Below are 16,667 nucleotides of genomic sequence, written 5' to 3'. Positions count from 1 at the left end.
TTGCAGCGAAAAACCGAAAAAAAAGAAGAGTAACGTGTTAAAGAACAGTAGGCGATTGTGACGGGTTTTTCGCTGGCGAACAATTGCCCCAATTTTGGCCTCTTTTTTTTATCATCACTTGATTCATTTTTACTACTTTTAATGGATTTTGCATATACAGCAATAAAACAAGAAATACAATATACAGTTTTTATGGAAGTTTACGGAAGAAAAGGAGGAAATGATGAAATTAAACACCAAGAATTTTGAATTTTTCGCTGGTAGGCACCTGACTGATAATTACTCGTCCGGCATACGACAATGAGGCAAATGTCCAAGTATCAGCTTGGCTCCACGCAATTGAATAGACGCTGTCTTCATGCTGATCGTAAGTGTATATTAATCCGTCCGATGATCGACCGCTGTATGTACAATATCAAGACCATCGGTTAGGTCATTGAGCATGCGTTGTTTGACCCTGTTACTGCTACGTGGGTTACCTTGAGGAAGGATGATCTGCAATGTTTCTTTCCTCTGTATCGGATGTCTCGTTGCCCATATAAGATGCTGACGAGACAGATACTGCATTGTGAAGATTTACAAGCGTATCGGAACCGGAAGAAAGCAAAAGCTGGTCGTGAAATTTGTTCAGTGCAACGGACCATACCCTATGCGACGAACAACAAAAACGTCCAATCACCATCAAATTTGAGTCTTCGTCTCCCAGATGAGTGGTGGATCCTCCTTACCAATGTGTGTGTCCTTGGATATCCAATACAGGCTGATCCAACTGTCGCACATCCCAGATGTGAACAAGACCATCGTCTCCACCCGTGACTAGGTGATAGGGTTGATTGGTATTGTAGTCGACGGCTCGAATGGTGCCTTTGTGAGCATCGTTTCGCATAAATGTTCTATCGCCCGATCGTAAATCCCAGCCAGCCACACAACAATCGCCTACGGCGATTATTTCAGGTTGATGAGGGTTCCAAACAGCATTTTGAAGTCGATTGAAACCGGCCCCATTGCGATCCCGTTGAAACATTGATGAAGCATCTATGGATAAAACTGTCTATACTCTCCCATTTTCTAGGTCAGGATGATTGTTTGCTAAATGGCTGTACTGGAATACTTACGGAAGCTTGATGGTGGGAAGCCTCCAAAGAGATATGATAAATATTAGTGCCACTGATCAAGGCAACCTGTGATTGATCGCGTTGTGGATCCCACAGCACACTGCGTACGACAATGAGAAGCTTGACTGGAAAAAAAAAAGGTCTGATGATCGTACCGTTGGACGCCGGTGGGTTCCAAAGTGACGAGTTCGGTCAGTGACGCGTTTTCAGGATATTTTTGCCACAACGTTGCTTTTTTATGCGATGGATTGCCTGAAACTAAAAGAATAGGCGAGATCGATCAGCGCTGGTTTCCTATGTTATGCTACAGTTGATGAAATAGCGCTTACCAGGGCTGTGACTTGTGAAGAAACGGTCTTGGTTGGTCGGACACACACTAATGTCCCATACTTCGTCGGCATGTTCGTACATGGTGGGTATCACTTCGTTGCTTTCATCATCGTACTCTAAAAGACATACAATGTTGTTTTTCACCCCGACCGTGCCGACAAGAAATTGGCTTTTTTCATTGCTGGCTGTCACGGCTGTCAGACATCGTGCCTGGAGACTGGTATCAGCAACACGCGAAACGCTGGTCTCAATGGCTCAAGTAAATACCTGATGTCGAAGACCGTAAACACATGAAGTTTCTGTCATTCGAGGCAATCAGCAAAGAAAAGCATCGAATCCACATTGGGCCACTTTTTTTTGGCCAATGTCCGTCATTATTCAACCGCCGCCGCCCCCCACAGACTGATGGCTCCTCTTGCGTTTATGCAAGCATTTATTTTTTGGCCACCATTATTCATCGTGCAAAGTTCTCAAAGTGTTGCTCATTGATTTATGATAATGATATGTAGCTGTGAGAACCCTGCAAAACTATGGTAACAGCAATAATTTTCATCATGGAACCGGCTTTCCAAACTGTAAAGTGCAGCACCAATATTGAAGAGGGTCTAGTTGTTCTTTTTTTTTCCTTTGGATCTCAAACTCTCATGGTTTTCGCAGCTCGCGGCTACCGGGGCGTGGTCAAGGAGTTGATAGGAGCGTATGGCTATTACTGCAAGTATGCGTACGGCGTATGGTAATTGAGCGGACTCGGTTTTTTTTTCACAGTCACTGCAGGAGCGACGCCAAAGGAAACTCGTCTCATGGTTGCTGACGAGCGTTTGTGTTGCCTGTATCTTTCAATCCAACCATGACAGACCTCCCTCAGATCCTGTCATCTTTGGATGCCGTCAATTACAAGCAATATGTACTTGGGTTCTCTTGTGCCGTGTATGCTTTCGAGCAGTACCTAAAGTAAGCGTCTCGCGAGGCATTTTTTCCACGTCGGCCGGGCTAGACAAAGTAGAGTACTCAATCCATCGTAGCTATCGTCAGCATCGTCGCTACTTGTTGAAAGATCGTCCCAAGGATTTGGCCGACATTGTCAGCGAAGAGGATTTCAAAAAGTCGCAAGCTTACAATCTCGAAAAGTCGCGTTTCGCTTTCGTGGAGAATGCGTACAAGCAACTGGAAACCGTCCTCACTCTGCATTATGATGTCCTTCCTTGGCTTTGGGACTTTTCCGGAAGAATGTTGTTCAAATACACTGGCTATGGTGCCGATTATGAAGTAAGAAAAACAAGCAAAAACGGGCTTCCTGTCAACTGTCACCAGTGGCACTCACTGGCTTTACTCTTCGATAACCGTAGATTTGCCACTCTCTTGTGTTTGTGGTTATCTTCAATCTCTTGAACACGGTCAGTTCGCTTCCCTTTTCGCTGTATTCCACCTTTGTCGTTGAACAGCGTCACGGTTTCAACAATCAAACCTTGCGTCTCTTTATCACGGATTTACTCAAATCCCAGTTGGTGTTTGCCGTCATTATGGTCCCCTTCTTATCCGCCTTTTTATGGATCATCCAATCCACCGGCGACCAATTCTTCTTTTACGTGTGGGTGATGTTGTAAGTATCGAATATAAAAAAGATGGACGGCGGTAGAGCAAAGAATCAGACACTGATTGTATGTTTCCATTAGTATTCTGTTCCAGTTATTCCTGATTACGATTTACCCCACGGTGATCCAGCCATTGTTCAGCAAACTTACTCCGTTGGAGACAGGCGAACTTCGTACTCAAATTGAAACGTTGGCGGCTCGTATTCACTTCCCTCTCAAGAAACTTTATGTGATTGATGGCAGCAAGCGATCCAGTCATTCCAATGCATATTTCTATGGATTTGGAAAGAACAAGCATATTGTCATTTTTGATACCTTGATCGACCATTCCACCAATGATGAAATCTGTGCTGTATTAGGTAAGCGAGAAATACAAATAACGGAGGGCCAACCAACTGATGTATAATGGGGGACAGCGCATGAATTGGGCCATTGGTCGATGAGCCACACTTTGAAGATTCTTATCGTGCAACAAATCTATCTCTTGAACTTGTTCTGGATGTTCTCGTTCTTTATCCACAATCAGCGTCTCTATGCCGATTTTGGTTTTAATACCATGCCAACCTTGATCGGTTTCCTTTTGTTCCAGTTCATCTTTGGTCCCGTTGACAGCGTCATCAGCTTTTTGATGCACGTGTATCAACGTAAAAACGAATATGAAGCAGGTACGTGGAAAAAAAAAAAATTAGATCAATCGGTTTTTGCATGAGCAGCCGGAAAGGGTCATGATAGGCTGATTTTCCAATGTTTCTTAAAATAGACGCCTTTGCTTTGAAATTGGGCTATGCTTCAACTCTTCGCAATGCTTTGATCAAACTGAGTGTGAAGAATCTGGGCGGTTTCAACGTGGATCCTTGGCATTCGGCTTGGAACCGATCGCACCCTAGTTTGACGGAGAGATTGGACGCTTTGGGAGTTCCTTCCTCATCGGATAAGAAGGAGCAATAGAAAGATCATGGTTTGGTCTGTCGTACCTTTTTTTTTTCTGTTCGGAAAAACCGTAGAAATAAAATAACATGTTTATTTTTCTCATATGCACGAAGATTTGCGGAACAGGGTGGAAAATTTCAGGGTGAACATTGTTGCGTGATTTTTTTTTCTTTTTTGAGTCTTCCACCGGATCGGCACGGGCTGGAGAAAAAATGTGTCATTTCGTCTCCATGTTGCTCATCGACTGAGATTGAAATTGTCGGTGACTAATTTCGAGGCAGCCACCCGTTGCCATGCCCATATATAATGGGTGAAACCCGCAAGATTCATGTATCATCACTGTGAACACAGCTTCTCTTTATCATAAATTAATTACTATGGATCTCTCTTGGTGCATTATCTGCGATCGTCACTGCACAGAAGACAACGTAAGTCATCCTAGTTACCAAGAACGGACCAACGAACACTGTGTGCTCACTCTTTTGCTTTTTCTCCTTTTAGTTGTACTGCTCACAAGTTTGTGAACGCAAAGACATAGCGTGCGAAACTTTTGAACCTGTGTATATGCCTCTGTCTCCACCGTCGTCGCCTTTGATGAACTCGCCTCATTCGTTTTATGAAAAGCCCAGCGTCTGTCACAAACGTCCTTTTGTCCTTGCTCCCGTTTCTCCGCCCTCTTGGGGATGCCCTTCGCCCCTCTCCATCTACGATGACGATCCGTGATGGCTGCCACCTTTTTGTTCAACCAATATGTGAAGCCTAAATTCAACCCCTCCACGATAATTTACGCATGAAAATATCGAAAAAAAAAGAGACAAATCATCCCCCGATGGCCGTTTCGCAGCTGCTTTTGCTCAAGACAAAGCATCGTCGCACGACAAAGGAAACCAGAAAACATTAGACCTATCTCTTCCTCTAGTTACAATGTCACCATAATTACAGCATAGAAAGATGAAAGCAAAAAATCGCATCATCCTCTACCCCCCATCTGCTTGTATCCATAGAAATATGAAAAACATTTTTGTTTACCCACAGCAAAATGGACAGAAATCGTCATTATTTTGAAAATGACAGATGTGTTCCGTACCAATTGCTCTGTTAATAGAATGCCTTCTTCAATGGCTCATTTTTACTTTATCAACAAAATGATCTGTTTTTTCGGCTTTAAGCTTTTTTATTATGTTGTTACGTGAGTTTTTTTTCTGTGGGATCAAAAAAAAGGGTTTGAACGGGTTTAGGCGGTGGCTTCCTTGGCCTCCTCCTTGGCGTCTTCCTTCTTATCCTCAACTTCAGCCTTGTCGAAGCTCTCGACCAAATCGGGGATCTCGTCATCGTCCTCACCAGCAGCACCACCCTGTGCGGATTGGTAAGCTTCAGCGAGCTTGCGGAGGCTTTCCAAAGAGTCGGGACCCAACTGGTTCAAGATACCAGGGACTAACAAAAACGGCAATTGCATGAGTCATTCATTCTCCTCTCTTCATACACATATCACACAAAAAAGCGGCGGCTTATGAGAAGAATCCATGCTTACCGAGTTCAGTCAAATCCTTTTCGCTGGAACGGCCGTGGATAGCAAAGGTGTTGGCGTTGACGGCAGCCTGGACACGGGGAGCAGCAAAGTGGATGACCTTGCCGTCGTCCTTGAACATGTTGACTTCTTCAATGCCAGGAATGGGCTGGACATTGGTCTTCTGGAGAGCAGCTTGGAGCTTACGGTCATCAGTGTTGCCAGAAGCCTTGGTCACCTTCTTGGTCTTACGGCGGGGAGTACCTAACAACAAAAAAGAAAAAAGCGTTTAATATCACGGAACAGACACGTTTCCATCTCGTCATTAAGTCACGTCCAGCAAACGCAAAAAAAAAAACCTACCCTTGCCACCAATGCGAACCTGGGACTGAAGCTTAGCGAGTTTCTCGGCGTTCATTTTTAAATCGGGCTATCGAGCGAAAAAACGATATAGAGAAAGAAAAGAAAAAAAAACGGACATGTCAATGAACCCATCTGTAAAAAAAAAAAAAAAAGAGAGAAAAGCCACCCACAGATGATGATCTCTTTGAAACGCGCATATTTTACACGTCTTTTTTGTTTTCTCCAAGATTCACCATCACAATGACAACCTCATTTTGACTATAGAAACGACGAGGATACACACCTATTCCAACGACTGAAAGTGAGAGGGGGAAAGAAGGAAAGTGTACGAGACCCGACAACATAAACAAAAAAAAAATGGCTTTTTTTCAAATCGCGGTTTATGATTGGTCGAGAAATTTTCGCTCATGACTTTCATCCTTGATCACTGAAAGTAGACGCTTTCTGACCATTGAGGTGGCCGCTATTTCATCGGAATCCACAGAAACTAATGTCTCTATATCCGATGTTTCTTGAATTTTTCGAACAAAATAATCCACCAACGCGATGACATGCACTACATACAGCCATAACTTAGATGAGGTTTTTTCTTTTGGTTGTGATTTATTATGATATATTTACCTCCGCAATCGGCGCCGTTGGTTTGCTGAGGACATGCCATGGGTATGACACTGATGGGTCGTGGGAGTTCCAAAAGACTGCTCAACCTTTGAGCGGTCAATCGTGCCTGATCCAAATTACTGTCACGAATACTGTCATAATGATAGCATTTCTGTGTTTGGTGTAAATACACGAGAAGCGACCTACATCACGAGGAAAAGCATCAATATCCTTGTGCCTCGTGGGTTGGTTTGCACTGTTGCCATGGATATTCCACGTTACCAATGAGAGCCACTGTAAGCTGACTCTGGAACTCCATCATTAATGGGCATGAAGACGGCTTGCGACGTAGATAAAGAAGGTGGCAAAACCGGCTTTAACGCCGTCACGTCCTCTTGCGTATGCGACAATAGCTGAACCATCCCTGGACGCAACAGTGTCACGACGTCGTTGCCAGGTGTCTGGTGGTTACGCTCCAAATATTCCATATGAAACTCAATGATGCTGTCCGTCAACCATTGCCCTTCATCTAAAGATGCCACATCCTTTTTTCACATTCACTTGAGCCTTTTTTGTCTACAGTCACGACTCCCGCTTCCATGCATAACTTACTTCTGCGTGTAGTACGACATCGTGATAATGTAAAACGGGCATGTCGGTGGATGCTTGCACAAAGTGAAATCGGGTGGCTTGGTCTCAAACAAAAATTTTCCACAACGGATTTCTGTAATGGTGTCGTTGCCAAACAGACTTTGTCACTGAATGGGTTTGCCAATGTATTGCCGTAGCGTTTCTGACAAGAACTCTGTCCACAACACAAAATAATCAGCACAGATAAAAACTTTCTGGCTATCATAGTAAAGAACTGAGAATTTCTTTTTTTTCAAAGTATAGTTTTATTCAATGAAATACTATATCTAAGTATGTATCCAAACAGGTCCCATTGATTATACGGATGGAGGATAATCTAGAAAAACGTTGAACGATTAGAATCATGATACCTTGGATAGCAACAAGTAAGCAAGATCACGAAGGATAATGTATTCTTTAAGTTTCAGTAGAAAATTTATAAGGTAGCTGTTTTTTGTCATCAGCGCCAAGACGGCTAAAGCCAAATGCCAGAATCATCCTCTCAAAAAGAATACAAAAGATCCACGTGATGCGTGCCATAGTAGAATAGACAACTTACCAAAGGTGACCTTGTTCGGAACAACAGATCAAAAGAAACAGATGAATGTACAAGATCCAATACAACCGTGGTTGCAGGGGTATTTATAATTTTTCTCTTTCTTCCTCGGGTGTTGAAATAGAAAAAAATTTGCTCGCGCAAAAAAACCAGTCCATGAGACCGTAAAAATTCAAAGGAATTTTGGGCAAAAAAAAAATGGCTCCGCTTGATCAGTGACTCACCGACCGACCCACCCACCCTCGACGTTGCATTTTTATAACAGCCGACGAACAAGTAGGAACTAATAGGGTGGCATATAGAGACAACACTTGTCGAGGTTAAAAGTGCATTTTCAGTGTTGGCCGTACTTTATTGCGAGCAAAACAGCGTATTCGTTGCAGCAGCAGGTCATGGCATCCTGCTCAGAGCTTTTGAAAGCCAGTCTGGACCCACGACGCGTCGACGACAATGGTGACAGAAAAAAAAAAACTTTTGTGTTCGCTGTCATTGAACGCTTTGGTCGCGGCAGCTGCTGCTACGGTACTCGTCGGCTACGTTTGCGGAAGTTTTATTTTGTGCTTATGTTCTTATCTTTTACCCAAACTCCCTAACCACTGTGTTCTCGTTTTCCGTGTCATGAGCTTGCTGGACACGAATAAATGAAAAATTGCCTGATGGAGAAGAATTTCTTCAGAATATTCTCCCCTTCAACAGAGTTCAACTGTTTCCGTGTATTTCGTATGGTACCTTTTGAGCGATGTATTGGAAAAGGGAAAATAAGAAAGGAAAACTACAAGAACTGAAACCTAGTTATCATACGTTTACGTGGCGTCCCAACAAGAATTTTATATAAAGCATTCTTTTGGCTGCTTTTTTTCCGGTCTTCCGAGATGGAACGCTACAAGGGAATCTGAATTATGAATAGGATGAAACAAGCTTTGAACAGGAACAGTAAGATTTGCGTTTACAAGACTTGTCGCGACGAAAGGAGTAATCCAGGCTCTGACCCAAGGCCAATCCTTTTGATAGGCAAGAGAGGCGCCTAAGGTCATAGTCTCAATTCTGCCCTAAATTCAGAGGGCTTCCTGGCAACAGCACTTATTCTTGATAAAAAAAAATCTTGGGTGCTGTCATTCCGTGCCACTTGTCAAAATGATAGGCAGGATAGGTTGAATAGCTGAGTTTCAAGACGAGCGTCCCATTCAGCCGTTGCTGGATCGCCCAAGATCAAACGCCTTGTCCTACTTTTCGATCAGCGTCATCAGGCACACGTGCCGCACGCACTGCCTTTATTGTTGTCCGACACACAAAATGCTGATCTCAGCTCAAGTCTGGAACGAAACAAAAAAAATGGTTTGAGAGGTGGTGAATCTCGCCTCGCAGGATTTTGGTAACTTCATATGCCTGTCAATGGAAAGATTAAATGCACAAATCGTAGAAAAGAAATGATTACAGCGACTTGCGTATCTATTTGGAAAATAGAGCGATCGACTGATCTCATCGTATAGTAATAGTAGGGAAAAAGCAACCAATTCGAGCATAAGTTGTAAATAGCATGGAACAAATGGAAGGATAAAAAACGCGTCACATTGGCAGCCATTAGCGATTTATGATGCAACTCGTTGACGGGTCTCGTCATTGATGGTCTCGGAAGTATACACATAAATAATATTTTAGTGATCTTCGTTTTTATTTGTTTTCCTCTTTTTTTTCACTTCATCTTTGCTTATCACTATCTATCCAACAGCACACACAAAAAAGCTATCATGAACAATAAAGGTCAAAGTAAGCACGAGCACGTCACCAACGGAATCGAAAAAGGATTGGTGTGATTTTAACGTTGCTCTTTTTTCTCCATCCAGATTACGATCCTCCACCAGGCCCACCACCTCCTATCTATCAGCAAGGGAATAATAATAATAATCCACCGGGACAGCAGTATTATCAACCCCCACCGCAACCTCCACCTGGTGGTCCACCACCTGAACCTCGAAATGGACGTCGCAATCCAATTACAACGTTCTATGCACCTCCTGAGAATCGTTCTTTGGGCATGAAACGTCGTTGTTGCTCGGTCATTTGCTGTTGTATCCTCATTGGATTAATCGTCGGTCTGGCGTCAGGTCTTACACGTCGATCTTATTATCGCGGATCAGGACAAGCATTATGGTAAATATTCAACTGTGAACGCACACTGTGGTCTATATTTTGATATTGATAAATTCTTTATTTTTCTTTTTGGAAAAAAAAAAAAGTAATACATCCGCGGACTGTTATTCGCGTTATGGTAGGTTGATTTTTTTGGTTTCCTGGATGCTTTTAACGGATAATTAACAACATTATTCTAGGTCCCGGCGTTCAATGTTATAATAGACGATGTATCCGACGTTAGGTGTTCTTTTGCTTTTCTGTTTAATTGTACTACTTATGAAGACCCCATGGATTCTCTGCTAAAGATAAATATAATAAACACATCTTAAATGATTCTTTTCGATTGAATGAGCGATAAATAAGAAACGTCCCGATAAGCGGCTTTCATTTTACTGGCGCCGTCGGGGAGATGCACCATGTATTTGATACATGCATATATTAGAATGCGTTGAAAAAAGGGGTCTATTTAACCGATGAAATAATACGTGGTTAACCTTGTTCCTAAATCAAGCATCGGGCTTACTGTACACCTCCAATGCTCACATCAGCTGTTGAATGGGAAATATGACACGATGATTGGTAGAAGTTATGAAAATAAAGCATATTCTAACGAAGGAGAATCACCCACACATCTACCCTACAGATACGCACGCAGATGGACCTCGTACACAAAAACGCATCTCATGCACGCATGGTGTATGCACCCTTGAGGATGATATGAATGAAAAAAAGAAATGGGTACGACCCTCCTCCTTTGGTTCTCTTATTGTTGTTGGGTTCTCCCACTTGTTGAATAGTAGTAATGCGGTCACAAGATGAGAAATCTTTTGATTGTTCATTGTGCAACCATGTGGTTTCATGGGATTTTTTTATTGTCTTCCTCGGGTGAGATCATTTGTTCGCCAAGCCGAGCCGTCTTTTGGCGTAAATCTTATAGTGTAGTAGTGAATTTTTTTTTCTTTGAATGCCTTATCCCTGAGAGGATCAAGGCGGGAAACTCAAGGGGGTTTTAGGAGGAGAAGTTAGGGATTTTCTCGCGAATAAGAAGAATAGGAGTCAACGGGACATCAAGACTTCTTTTTTCCTGGTTCATTCAAAATTTCGTCATGGTTACGATGCGATTATAATACACACACACACACACCCGCACAGACAAAAAAAAAAAAAAAAAAAAAAATATTACTCCGAACTCTAATTAGGCTAGTTTTTTTTGATAATATAAAAGGGGCTCGATAGTTTTCGATCAGTTTCTTTCTATCACTGATATAAAAACTCTTGACTTATCAAAACTTGCTGGCTTCTATAATTCCCTAATACTACGAAGATTTATTCGCTGTCTACATTCCACATCTTAAATAACATGCCAAGCTTCCATTCTGCCGATCATCAATACCTCTATCATGATGACAACGATATTATCCTCGGTGATCTCCACAAGGATTCCGTAAAACCTCATCGTAACCCATTCCACAAGGCCCTTCCTTGGTTACTGAACGCTGCCAAACCCAAATCGGCCTACGTTGCCTCGAGTCGATCATCATCGTCTTCTACGCTGTCATCCATGGACGACTCCACCATTTCCACCAAAGCAAGCGAATTCGAAAGTCTACTTACCCATTATCCTGAACGTACGATTCGAATGACACTGACACCCGAATACGCGCTTTAAAAAAGGATCTAGACGGTCTTTTTTTTATATAATCCCATTGTATATAGAAACCACCATTACATGTTATGCATATACAGAAATAATAGTCATCATTATTGCATTGAAATATAATATACCACACTCTTTGGCTCTTTGACTCTTTCCAAAAAGAAACCATAATGGACATTACTCACTATTATTTTGATCCGGCAAAAAGAATCATGAAACAAAAGTAACTGGATTTTTTCTTTTTCGTTTATTTTCGGATACAGAATGAAATTTTTATTTCCCAACCGGAGGGTTTGACTCATGCATAACCGGTGGGGTCTATGAAACCGGAATAGCGTTACGGATGCTGATCATTGGCTTGAAACTGTCATGCTATTATTTCGACGCATGATGTTGCTACGTTGTCAGGAACATCCAAAGATGCTCATGGAAACAATGGTAAAGCACGATCGATCGTCAATGGCCGGTGATTCTAAATTGCCGTCATTGTTTTCCAACTCCTATCATGATATAACAATTTAGAAATCCGGATCGTGTTTTCGCCACTCTCTACAAGTTAGCCGAAGAAGAGATATTGCGCAATGCAGGTACGTCTAATCTAAACCCGGTTATCTGGTATTTCTACAGCTACAGAGGAAAAAAATAATGATGCCCTCCAGTCCTCTTATGTCGGGCCTATTTCCAGCTGGGAAGGAAAAAATTTCTTTTGGGGCAGGAGCTGAGATGAACGCTGAGCACAGACGTACATTTTTCTTTTTCACACCAACAAAGCAGTTTTTATTGTCGACATAAATGATGCAGTCTATTCGGTTTTGGCTTTGGGTGAGCCACGCAATTTTTTAACTTGTTTGATGAGGGCCATGATGAGGGGAACCGAGACAGGGACAAAGAGCGGCATGTAAATAGCGTATTTGTGTTCGTCCGGGAAATAAAGCATCGAGACCATGGTAGGATCGAAAAATGATTTTTCCGAGAGTTCAACCGCTTCAATGGATTCTCGGAGCGCTTTTGCATAATCACCCAGACGGAGTGCTTCTCCCACGCGATTTAATGCGTGCAACGATTGCCGTACCTGGTTAACATGTTACTGCCCACTGTTGTCATGTGGCCCAATGTCTGTACCACGTACCTGGAGATCAATATGATCCAACACCACCATATTAGGAATTTCATTCACAAGCTGCGCCAACGACTTTAATGTAGAAATGGCATTCACTACATTTTCAATCGTTCTTTTGCGAATCAAATTATCCTTTTCCAAAATCGTGACGCCACTTTGCCGAGCGGGAATGAAACTGACATTCTATCAAATGGGACATTGAATACGGCGCCATAATGACCATGCCCGTCGCCCACTTTATATCTTACCATGTCATCCGTGCCTGCTTTCAATTCCTGAATGCCCATCAACCCTCGTAACTGCGCAATGAATACTTTCATAATGGGCTGCAAGTCTTTGAGTGCTAGTTGATAATGGTCGCCATGTTGCGCGGAGCTTGGTACATTTTTGATAGCGATACCACCCCATCGAGGAATCAGAAACGCATTGCTCAACAGTGGGTTTCCTATGACATCTCAATCGAGTAAGCTATCCATGAATTCATCCCGGAATTGTCTCTTTATCCTGCTTCTCACGCATCACGCACACGCACCCAATTAAGGAGACGTACCTTGTGCATCGTGAATACGAAGTGGCGATTCTTCAGTGGATGGAATATACAGAATAAAGTTGACGGTCGGGTACGATGAAATGGTAGATGCTTCGTAAAGATGTCAGTCCGTGATAATTCCGGATCATCATAGGCCATGGGAAACACGGCTTGCTTACCTAGATTCCATTCTGCTGAATTGACAAAATGAGGAAGTTGTTGGGGTTCAAAGTAATAATAACTTGGTTTATCCTGTCGTTGCTTGTACTTGGGAGTCATGGTGAGCGACGCATAATTTTGAATTTGAGAATCCACCGTAAAGTTGTACAGACATGATAGTTCGTTGAGGAAAGGATAAAGATAATCTGTGAAATAGAAATGTGAACTCGATTGTGAATTGACTGAGATGTATGGTTTGATCATTTGCTTACTATTGACGGCACGACGAATATCCCAATCGACAATGGTTCCAGTGGGATTATTGTTCATCAAGCTAAACGTGATTTGGTATCGTGATGAGTACTTGAAAGGACGCATATTGTCTACATCATTCTAATCAAGATAAAGAAGATGTGTTCAGTTATCACTGTCGAGCGTGAATGACTCTGGCTGTATGTCACCTTGACCACGTCTTGTTCCCCGCATGCAGTTTTGCTCAACAAGTCAAACTCTTTAAAGAAAATATTGGGAACCACTTGCAAGACAGTAGTGATCACCGTGTCTGTTTATAAAAAGGTAAAAAAAAAAAAAAATGAGCCGTTGCGTTGCCTGCATTCATGATTATTTTACCAGGCACCTTTTGTCAGCACGGATGTTTCAATGACACTTGTACGTTGATTTCCAATGATAACATGGTGTTTCTCGGTATCTGCTGGCGACGATAGGGTGGTCATATAAACATGATACTCTCCAATATGACCCTCCTTATGTCGTTCCAATAGTTGCGACACATCCTCATTCTCTAAGAATTGCCAAAGCGAGCGATACGGTGTCAACGACTGGGTTTGTATGCAAAAAAAAGGTCCAGTTCTGGGATATCACCTTGATTCTGCCAAAAGGCGGTTCTAACGGATACCGTGAAATCGAGACATGGGGACGATGGTTGAAGCTCGGTCAAACGATGTTCCAGGACGGTTTGGAGAGAGTCGAGTAAGTGATGGTCAGTGTGTTCCAGAGTAGCGGGTAAATGAATGTGCATAGTAGTGGGTATGACAAAACGACGAGTCTACGATACCCACATCATTCAGCGATTCCAAAATATTTTTCACGCAAAAGCAAAATCGGCCTACATTGGAGGATTGCCACGACTCAATTTCAGCCATGGGCAAATCGGCACGGTAAACCTCGGTCGTCTTCCACCAGAAAGGAATCCCTATGAGAACGACGCACCAAAAGGCTCCTACCACCATAAGTGTGGTGAGGTCTAAATATTCACCGTCAGTATCCCTTTAGTTTTTCAAATGCTTATACACCAAAATGAACCTTGCTGCCTAAACTTCATTTGGTGCTGCAAACTGTCTAGATGTACAAGCGAAAAGGAAATCGAATTCGGTTTTCACGTCACGCAAAATTGAAAATTGATGCTTGAATTCGTTACATAAAAGGTCCTTGCTTTTTGTTACTGCATATCATTTCTTTTCTGACATGAATCTCATAGTAAAAAAAAAAAAAAAGAAGCCGGTATAGCGTATGGCGTGTATCATAAAGAAGGATAAAATGGTAATGAAAATCAAAGAAAGAAAGGAACAAGGAAAACTGGTTTGCATGAATAGTCTCCATGCAACGGCTGACGCTGACTTGCCACGTACAATCTATTCAAGTGTGAAACTCTTACTTATGTCACTGACGAACAATGCGACGATTATCAGTGAATGCCATGACGTATATTTATATTCGTCTCCATAAAAAGGCTACCAAAAGGAATCATGCCACCCTTATTTGGTTTGTAATGCTCCTGGCATTTGCTTCATCGGGCTTCGTTTCAAATGCCACGGGAACACTGCATATCGGTCATTTTTCCTCTTTTGCCTACTCAAAAAGCCTACGTTCAGTAACAGAAATATCGATACTCTCAAAAGCTAATGGATTGTTAACCTTTTTTCACATGGTGGGTGGACGGTTGGCGCAAAGAGTGTATTGGGGTAAAAAGGTACATTTATCATTTATGTATTGAGTTGTGGACTGTGAACCTTGCATTGGGATCACCGGATCCCGGGTCCATGGCAAATGGATTAATGAAACTTTATTTTAGGAGTCATGGAGATTTGTCGTGGGTACGAACAAGGATATCGAACTTTTGGATAGATGTAGGGAAGAAAGAGTCACATCAGCATCAGTCCACCTCTCATCAAACGGTTACCAACGGTAATGCTGTGCACTTGGAGAATACGGGACGAGCTTGTTTTTTCTTGGATCTGGTGATGATGACTCAATAACGTGAGTCAGACCAGGTTTACCGCAGCTTGCCCGACATTTCACACGATCGCCGACTGAAACTGAAAAAACGTAATGAAATAAAACCGGGCTGCAGTCAATTCGGCTTGATATCATCTTTTTTTTTTATTTTTGTAAATTCTATGGCTACCACACTTCCATTCTTGAATAAAGTTGTCAGTACTCCCAAGACCATTTCGAGTGTCTGTGTATTTTGTGGTTCTTCCAATGGTGCCAGCCCTGCCTATGCCGAACAAGCAACAGGTACGATTGTTTTACAGGGATCATCGCCGTTTCCATTCCTAACATGAGGATTTTCGACATGGGTAGAACTGGGCAAAGCATTTGCCGAGAAAAAGTACACGCTTGTGTATGGTAAGTTTCTTTCCGTGACAACGGATAGGCGGATAGTGGGAGAACCTCGCATGAGACTTAAATTTATTTTTGGCGCTTTTGCATAGGCGGTGGATCGGTGGGCTTGATGGGAGCTGTGGCCAAAGCTGTCATTGAAGGTGGAGGAAAAGCCAAAGCGGTGGTGCCTGAACCTCTTTTCCGTTGTGGTAGCAAGCAGATTGCCGAAGTGATTGTGGTGCCCGATATGCATACCCGCAAAAAGACAATGGGCGACGAGGTAACTTTGGCTTGTTTTTAACAAAAAAAAAAAAAAGGAAGCGGGTGCCTCTGGATCATAAACTCAAATCCCATTTCCTTGTCTATTTAGTGTGACGCATTTGTTGTCTTGCCTGGCGGTTTTGGTACTATGGAAGAAATGATGGAAATGGTCACTTGGTCTCAGTTGAATATTCACTCCAAGCCCATCATTATATTGAACACCAATGGATTTTATGATGTCTTTATTCAATGGATTGATTTCGCGGTCAAAGGCAAGTGTACATACGATACTCTTCTCGGGTATTTTATGAAATGACATCCAAAACTAACTCTTTACGCACTGTTACTATAGAAAAATTCGTGCATGCAGGCAGTGTAAATATCTTCAAGGTGTGCAACACCGTAGAGGAAGTCTTGGAGGCATTGAACAACTACCAAGCCCCAGATTGTAGATTTGGTCTGGACTGGGTTCAGACCCCCGCTGGCAGCGGACGAGATATGACATAAATTAGCCTCCCCTTTCCCTCCTCAATCCCCTTTTGATTTTTTTTATGTATGTC

At 42.5% G+C, this 16,667-nt stretch overlaps 9 protein-coding genes across 9 annotated transcripts; 5 read left to right on the top strand and 4 right to left on the bottom strand.

The window, feature by feature from the left end:
* Positions 1 to 44: 44 nt before the first annotated feature.
* BYT42DRAFT_589561 (WD40-repeat-containing domain protein) lies at positions 45 to 1,774 on the bottom strand. The gene is made up of 7 exons (XM_051570391.1): positions 1,713 to 1,774; positions 1,445 to 1,655; positions 1,271 to 1,373; positions 1,116 to 1,215; positions 729 to 1,051; positions 480 to 647; positions 45 to 401 (listed from the first exon to the last, which is right to left on the bottom strand). The coding sequence occupies exons 1-7, from the start codon at positions 1,749 to 1,751 to the stop codon at positions 230 to 232; spliced, it is 1,116 nt and encodes a 371-aa protein (XP_051418433.1). The 5' UTR covers positions 1,752 to 1,774; the 3' UTR covers positions 45 to 229.
* A 518-nt stretch (positions 1,775 to 2,292) lies between these two features.
* Positions 2,293 to 3,985, top strand: BYT42DRAFT_596078 (peptidase family M48-domain-containing protein; the record flags this gene model as incomplete). Its single annotated transcript, XM_051570911.1, has 6 exons — positions 2,293 to 2,396; positions 2,468 to 2,711; positions 2,792 to 3,045; positions 3,119 to 3,396; positions 3,454 to 3,702; positions 3,798 to 3,985. 6 exons carry the CDS (start codon positions 2,293 to 2,295, stop codon positions 3,983 to 3,985), a joined length of 1,317 nt encoding a protein of 438 aa, XP_051418432.1.
* A 359-nt stretch (positions 3,986 to 4,344) lies between these two features.
* Positions 4,345 to 4,690, top strand: BYT42DRAFT_618705 (uncharacterized protein; the record flags this gene model as incomplete). Its single annotated transcript, XM_051572322.1, has 2 exons — positions 4,345 to 4,395; positions 4,469 to 4,690. 2 exons carry the CDS (start codon positions 4,345 to 4,347, stop codon positions 4,688 to 4,690), a joined length of 273 nt encoding a protein of 90 aa, XP_051418431.1.
* Positions 4,691 to 4,945: 255 nt separating this feature from the next.
* Positions 4,946 to 6,536, bottom strand: BYT42DRAFT_159980 (NAC domain-containing protein). Its single transcript, XM_051562322.1, has 5 exons — positions 6,459 to 6,536; positions 6,086 to 6,393; positions 5,838 to 5,904; positions 5,499 to 5,738; positions 4,946 to 5,401 (listed from the first exon to the last, which is right to left on the bottom strand). Exons 2-5 carry the CDS (start codon positions 6,179 to 6,181, stop codon positions 5,202 to 5,204), a joined length of 603 nt encoding a protein of 200 aa, XP_051418430.1. The 5' UTR covers positions 6,182 to 6,393; positions 6,459 to 6,536; the 3' UTR covers positions 4,946 to 5,201.
* On the bottom strand, positions 6,148 to 7,363 carry BYT42DRAFT_589547 (uncharacterized protein). Its single transcript, XM_051570390.1, has 4 exons — positions 7,050 to 7,363; positions 6,720 to 6,982; positions 6,459 to 6,640; positions 6,148 to 6,393 (listed from the first exon to the last, which is right to left on the bottom strand). The coding sequence occupies exons 1-4, from the start codon at positions 7,089 to 7,091 to the stop codon at positions 6,218 to 6,220; spliced, it is 663 nt and encodes a 220-aa protein (XP_051418429.1). The 5' UTR covers positions 7,092 to 7,363; the 3' UTR covers positions 6,148 to 6,217.
* A 1,889-nt stretch (positions 7,364 to 9,252) lies between these two features.
* Positions 9,253 to 10,088, top strand: BYT42DRAFT_589543 (uncharacterized protein). The gene is made up of 4 exons (XM_051570389.1): positions 9,253 to 9,390; positions 9,468 to 9,774; positions 9,861 to 9,892; positions 9,954 to 10,088. The coding sequence occupies exons 1-4, from the start codon at positions 9,372 to 9,374 to the stop codon at positions 9,995 to 9,997; spliced, it is 402 nt and encodes a 133-aa protein (XP_051418428.1). The 5' UTR covers positions 9,253 to 9,371; the 3' UTR covers positions 9,998 to 10,088.
* Positions 10,089 to 12,171: 2,083 nt separating this feature from the next.
* Positions 12,172 to 14,738, bottom strand: BYT42DRAFT_589537 (phosphatidylinositol-glycan biosynthesis class S protein). Its single transcript, XM_051570388.1, has 10 exons — positions 14,352 to 14,738; positions 14,104 to 14,287; positions 13,859 to 14,023; positions 13,683 to 13,783; positions 13,494 to 13,614; positions 13,242 to 13,427; positions 13,084 to 13,173; positions 12,782 to 12,978; positions 12,543 to 12,716; positions 12,172 to 12,485 (listed from the first exon to the last, which is right to left on the bottom strand). Exons 1-10 carry the CDS (start codon positions 14,469 to 14,471, stop codon positions 12,216 to 12,218), a joined length of 1,608 nt encoding a protein of 535 aa, XP_051418427.1. The 5' UTR covers positions 14,472 to 14,738; the 3' UTR covers positions 12,172 to 12,215.
* On the top strand, positions 14,721 to 15,686 carry BYT42DRAFT_589535 (uncharacterized protein). The gene is made up of 3 exons (XM_051570387.1): positions 14,721 to 14,781; positions 14,883 to 15,211; positions 15,314 to 15,686. Exons 2-3 carry the CDS (start codon positions 14,915 to 14,917, stop codon positions 15,428 to 15,430), a joined length of 414 nt encoding a protein of 137 aa, XP_051418426.1. The 5' UTR covers positions 14,721 to 14,781; positions 14,883 to 14,914; the 3' UTR covers positions 15,431 to 15,686.
* BYT42DRAFT_596075 (uncharacterized protein) lies at positions 15,639 to 16,614 on the top strand (the record flags this gene model as incomplete). Its single annotated transcript, XM_051570910.1, has 4 exons — positions 15,639 to 15,759; positions 15,957 to 16,126; positions 16,217 to 16,379; positions 16,460 to 16,614. 4 exons carry the CDS (start codon positions 15,639 to 15,641, stop codon positions 16,612 to 16,614), a joined length of 609 nt encoding a protein of 202 aa, XP_051418425.1.
* Positions 16,615 to 16,667: the final 53 nt, after the last annotated feature.

The sequence above is a fragment of the Radiomyces spectabilis genome (assembly GCF_025331425.1).
Source record: "Radiomyces spectabilis strain NRRL 2753 chromosome Unknown BYT42scaffold_18, whole genome shotgun sequence".
In the NCBI taxonomy this organism is placed as follows: Eukaryota; Fungi; Mucoromycota; class Mucoromycetes; order Mucorales; family Radiomycetaceae; genus Radiomyces; species Radiomyces spectabilis.
Note: the sequence above shows the minus strand (reverse complement) of the source record. Positions and strands in the feature narration are given on the sequence as shown.

Coding starts and splice junctions, on each gene's coding strand:
- BYT42DRAFT_589547 (XM_051570390.1), bottom strand. CDS start 7,091: ATGCCCGTTTTACATTATCACGATGTCGTACTACACGCAGAA. Junction 6,983..7,049: donor ATGTCGTACTACACGCAGAA/GTAAGTTATGCA, acceptor ATGTGAAAAAAG/GATGTGGCATCTTTAGATGA. Junction 6,394..6,458: donor CAACGGCGCCGATTGCGGAG/GTAAATATATCA, acceptor GGCTGTATGTAG/TGCATGTCATCGCGTTGGTG.
- BYT42DRAFT_589537 (XM_051570388.1), bottom strand. CDS start 14,471: ATGGTGGTAGGAGCCTTTTGGTGCGTCGTTCTCATAGGGATTCCTTTC. Junction 14,024..14,103: donor CGCCTTTTGGCAGAATCAAG/GTGATATCCCAG, acceptor GGCAATTCTTAG/AGAATGAGGATGTGTCGCAA. Junction 13,784..13,858: donor AACATCCGTGCTGACAAAAG/GTGCCTGGTAAA, acceptor TTTTATAAACAG/ACACGGTGATCACTACTGTC.
- BYT42DRAFT_589543 (XM_051570389.1), top strand. Junction 9,775..9,860: donor GGATCAGGACAAGCATTATG/GTAAATATTCAA, acceptor AAAAAAAAAAAG/TAATACATCCGCGGACTGTT. Junction 9,893..9,953: donor GGACTGTTATTCGCGTTATG/GTAGGTTGATTT, acceptor ACATTATTCTAG/GTCCCGGCGTTCAATGTTAT.
- BYT42DRAFT_159980 (XM_051562322.1), bottom strand. CDS start 6,181: ATGTTGTCGGGTCTCGTACACTTTCCTTCTTTCCCCCTCTCACTTTCA. Junction 5,739..5,837: donor GGTTCGCATTGGTGGCAAGG/GTAGGTTTTTTT, acceptor TTTTGTTGTTAG/GTACTCCCCGCCGTAAGACC. Junction 5,402..5,498: donor AAAGGATTTGACTGAACTCG/GTAAGCATGGAT, acceptor CGTTTTTGTTAG/TCCCTGGTATCTTGAACCAG.
- BYT42DRAFT_589535 (XM_051570387.1), top strand. CDS start 14,915: ATGCGACGATTATCAGTGAATGCCATGACGTATATTTATATTCGTCTC. Junction 15,212..15,313: donor GAGTGTATTGGGGTAAAAAG/GTACATTTATCA, acceptor ACTTTATTTTAG/GAGTCATGGAGATTTGTCGT.
- BYT42DRAFT_589561 (XM_051570391.1), bottom strand. CDS start 1,751: ATGACAGAAACTTCATGTGTTTACGGTCTTCGACATCAG. Junction 1,374..1,444: donor CTTCACAAGTCACAGCCCTG/GTAAGCGCTATT, acceptor CTATTCTTTTAG/TTTCAGGCAATCCATCGCAT. Junction 402..479: donor GCAGATCATCCTTCCTCAAG/GTAACCCACGTA, acceptor TTGTACATACAG/CGGTCGATCATCGGACGGAT.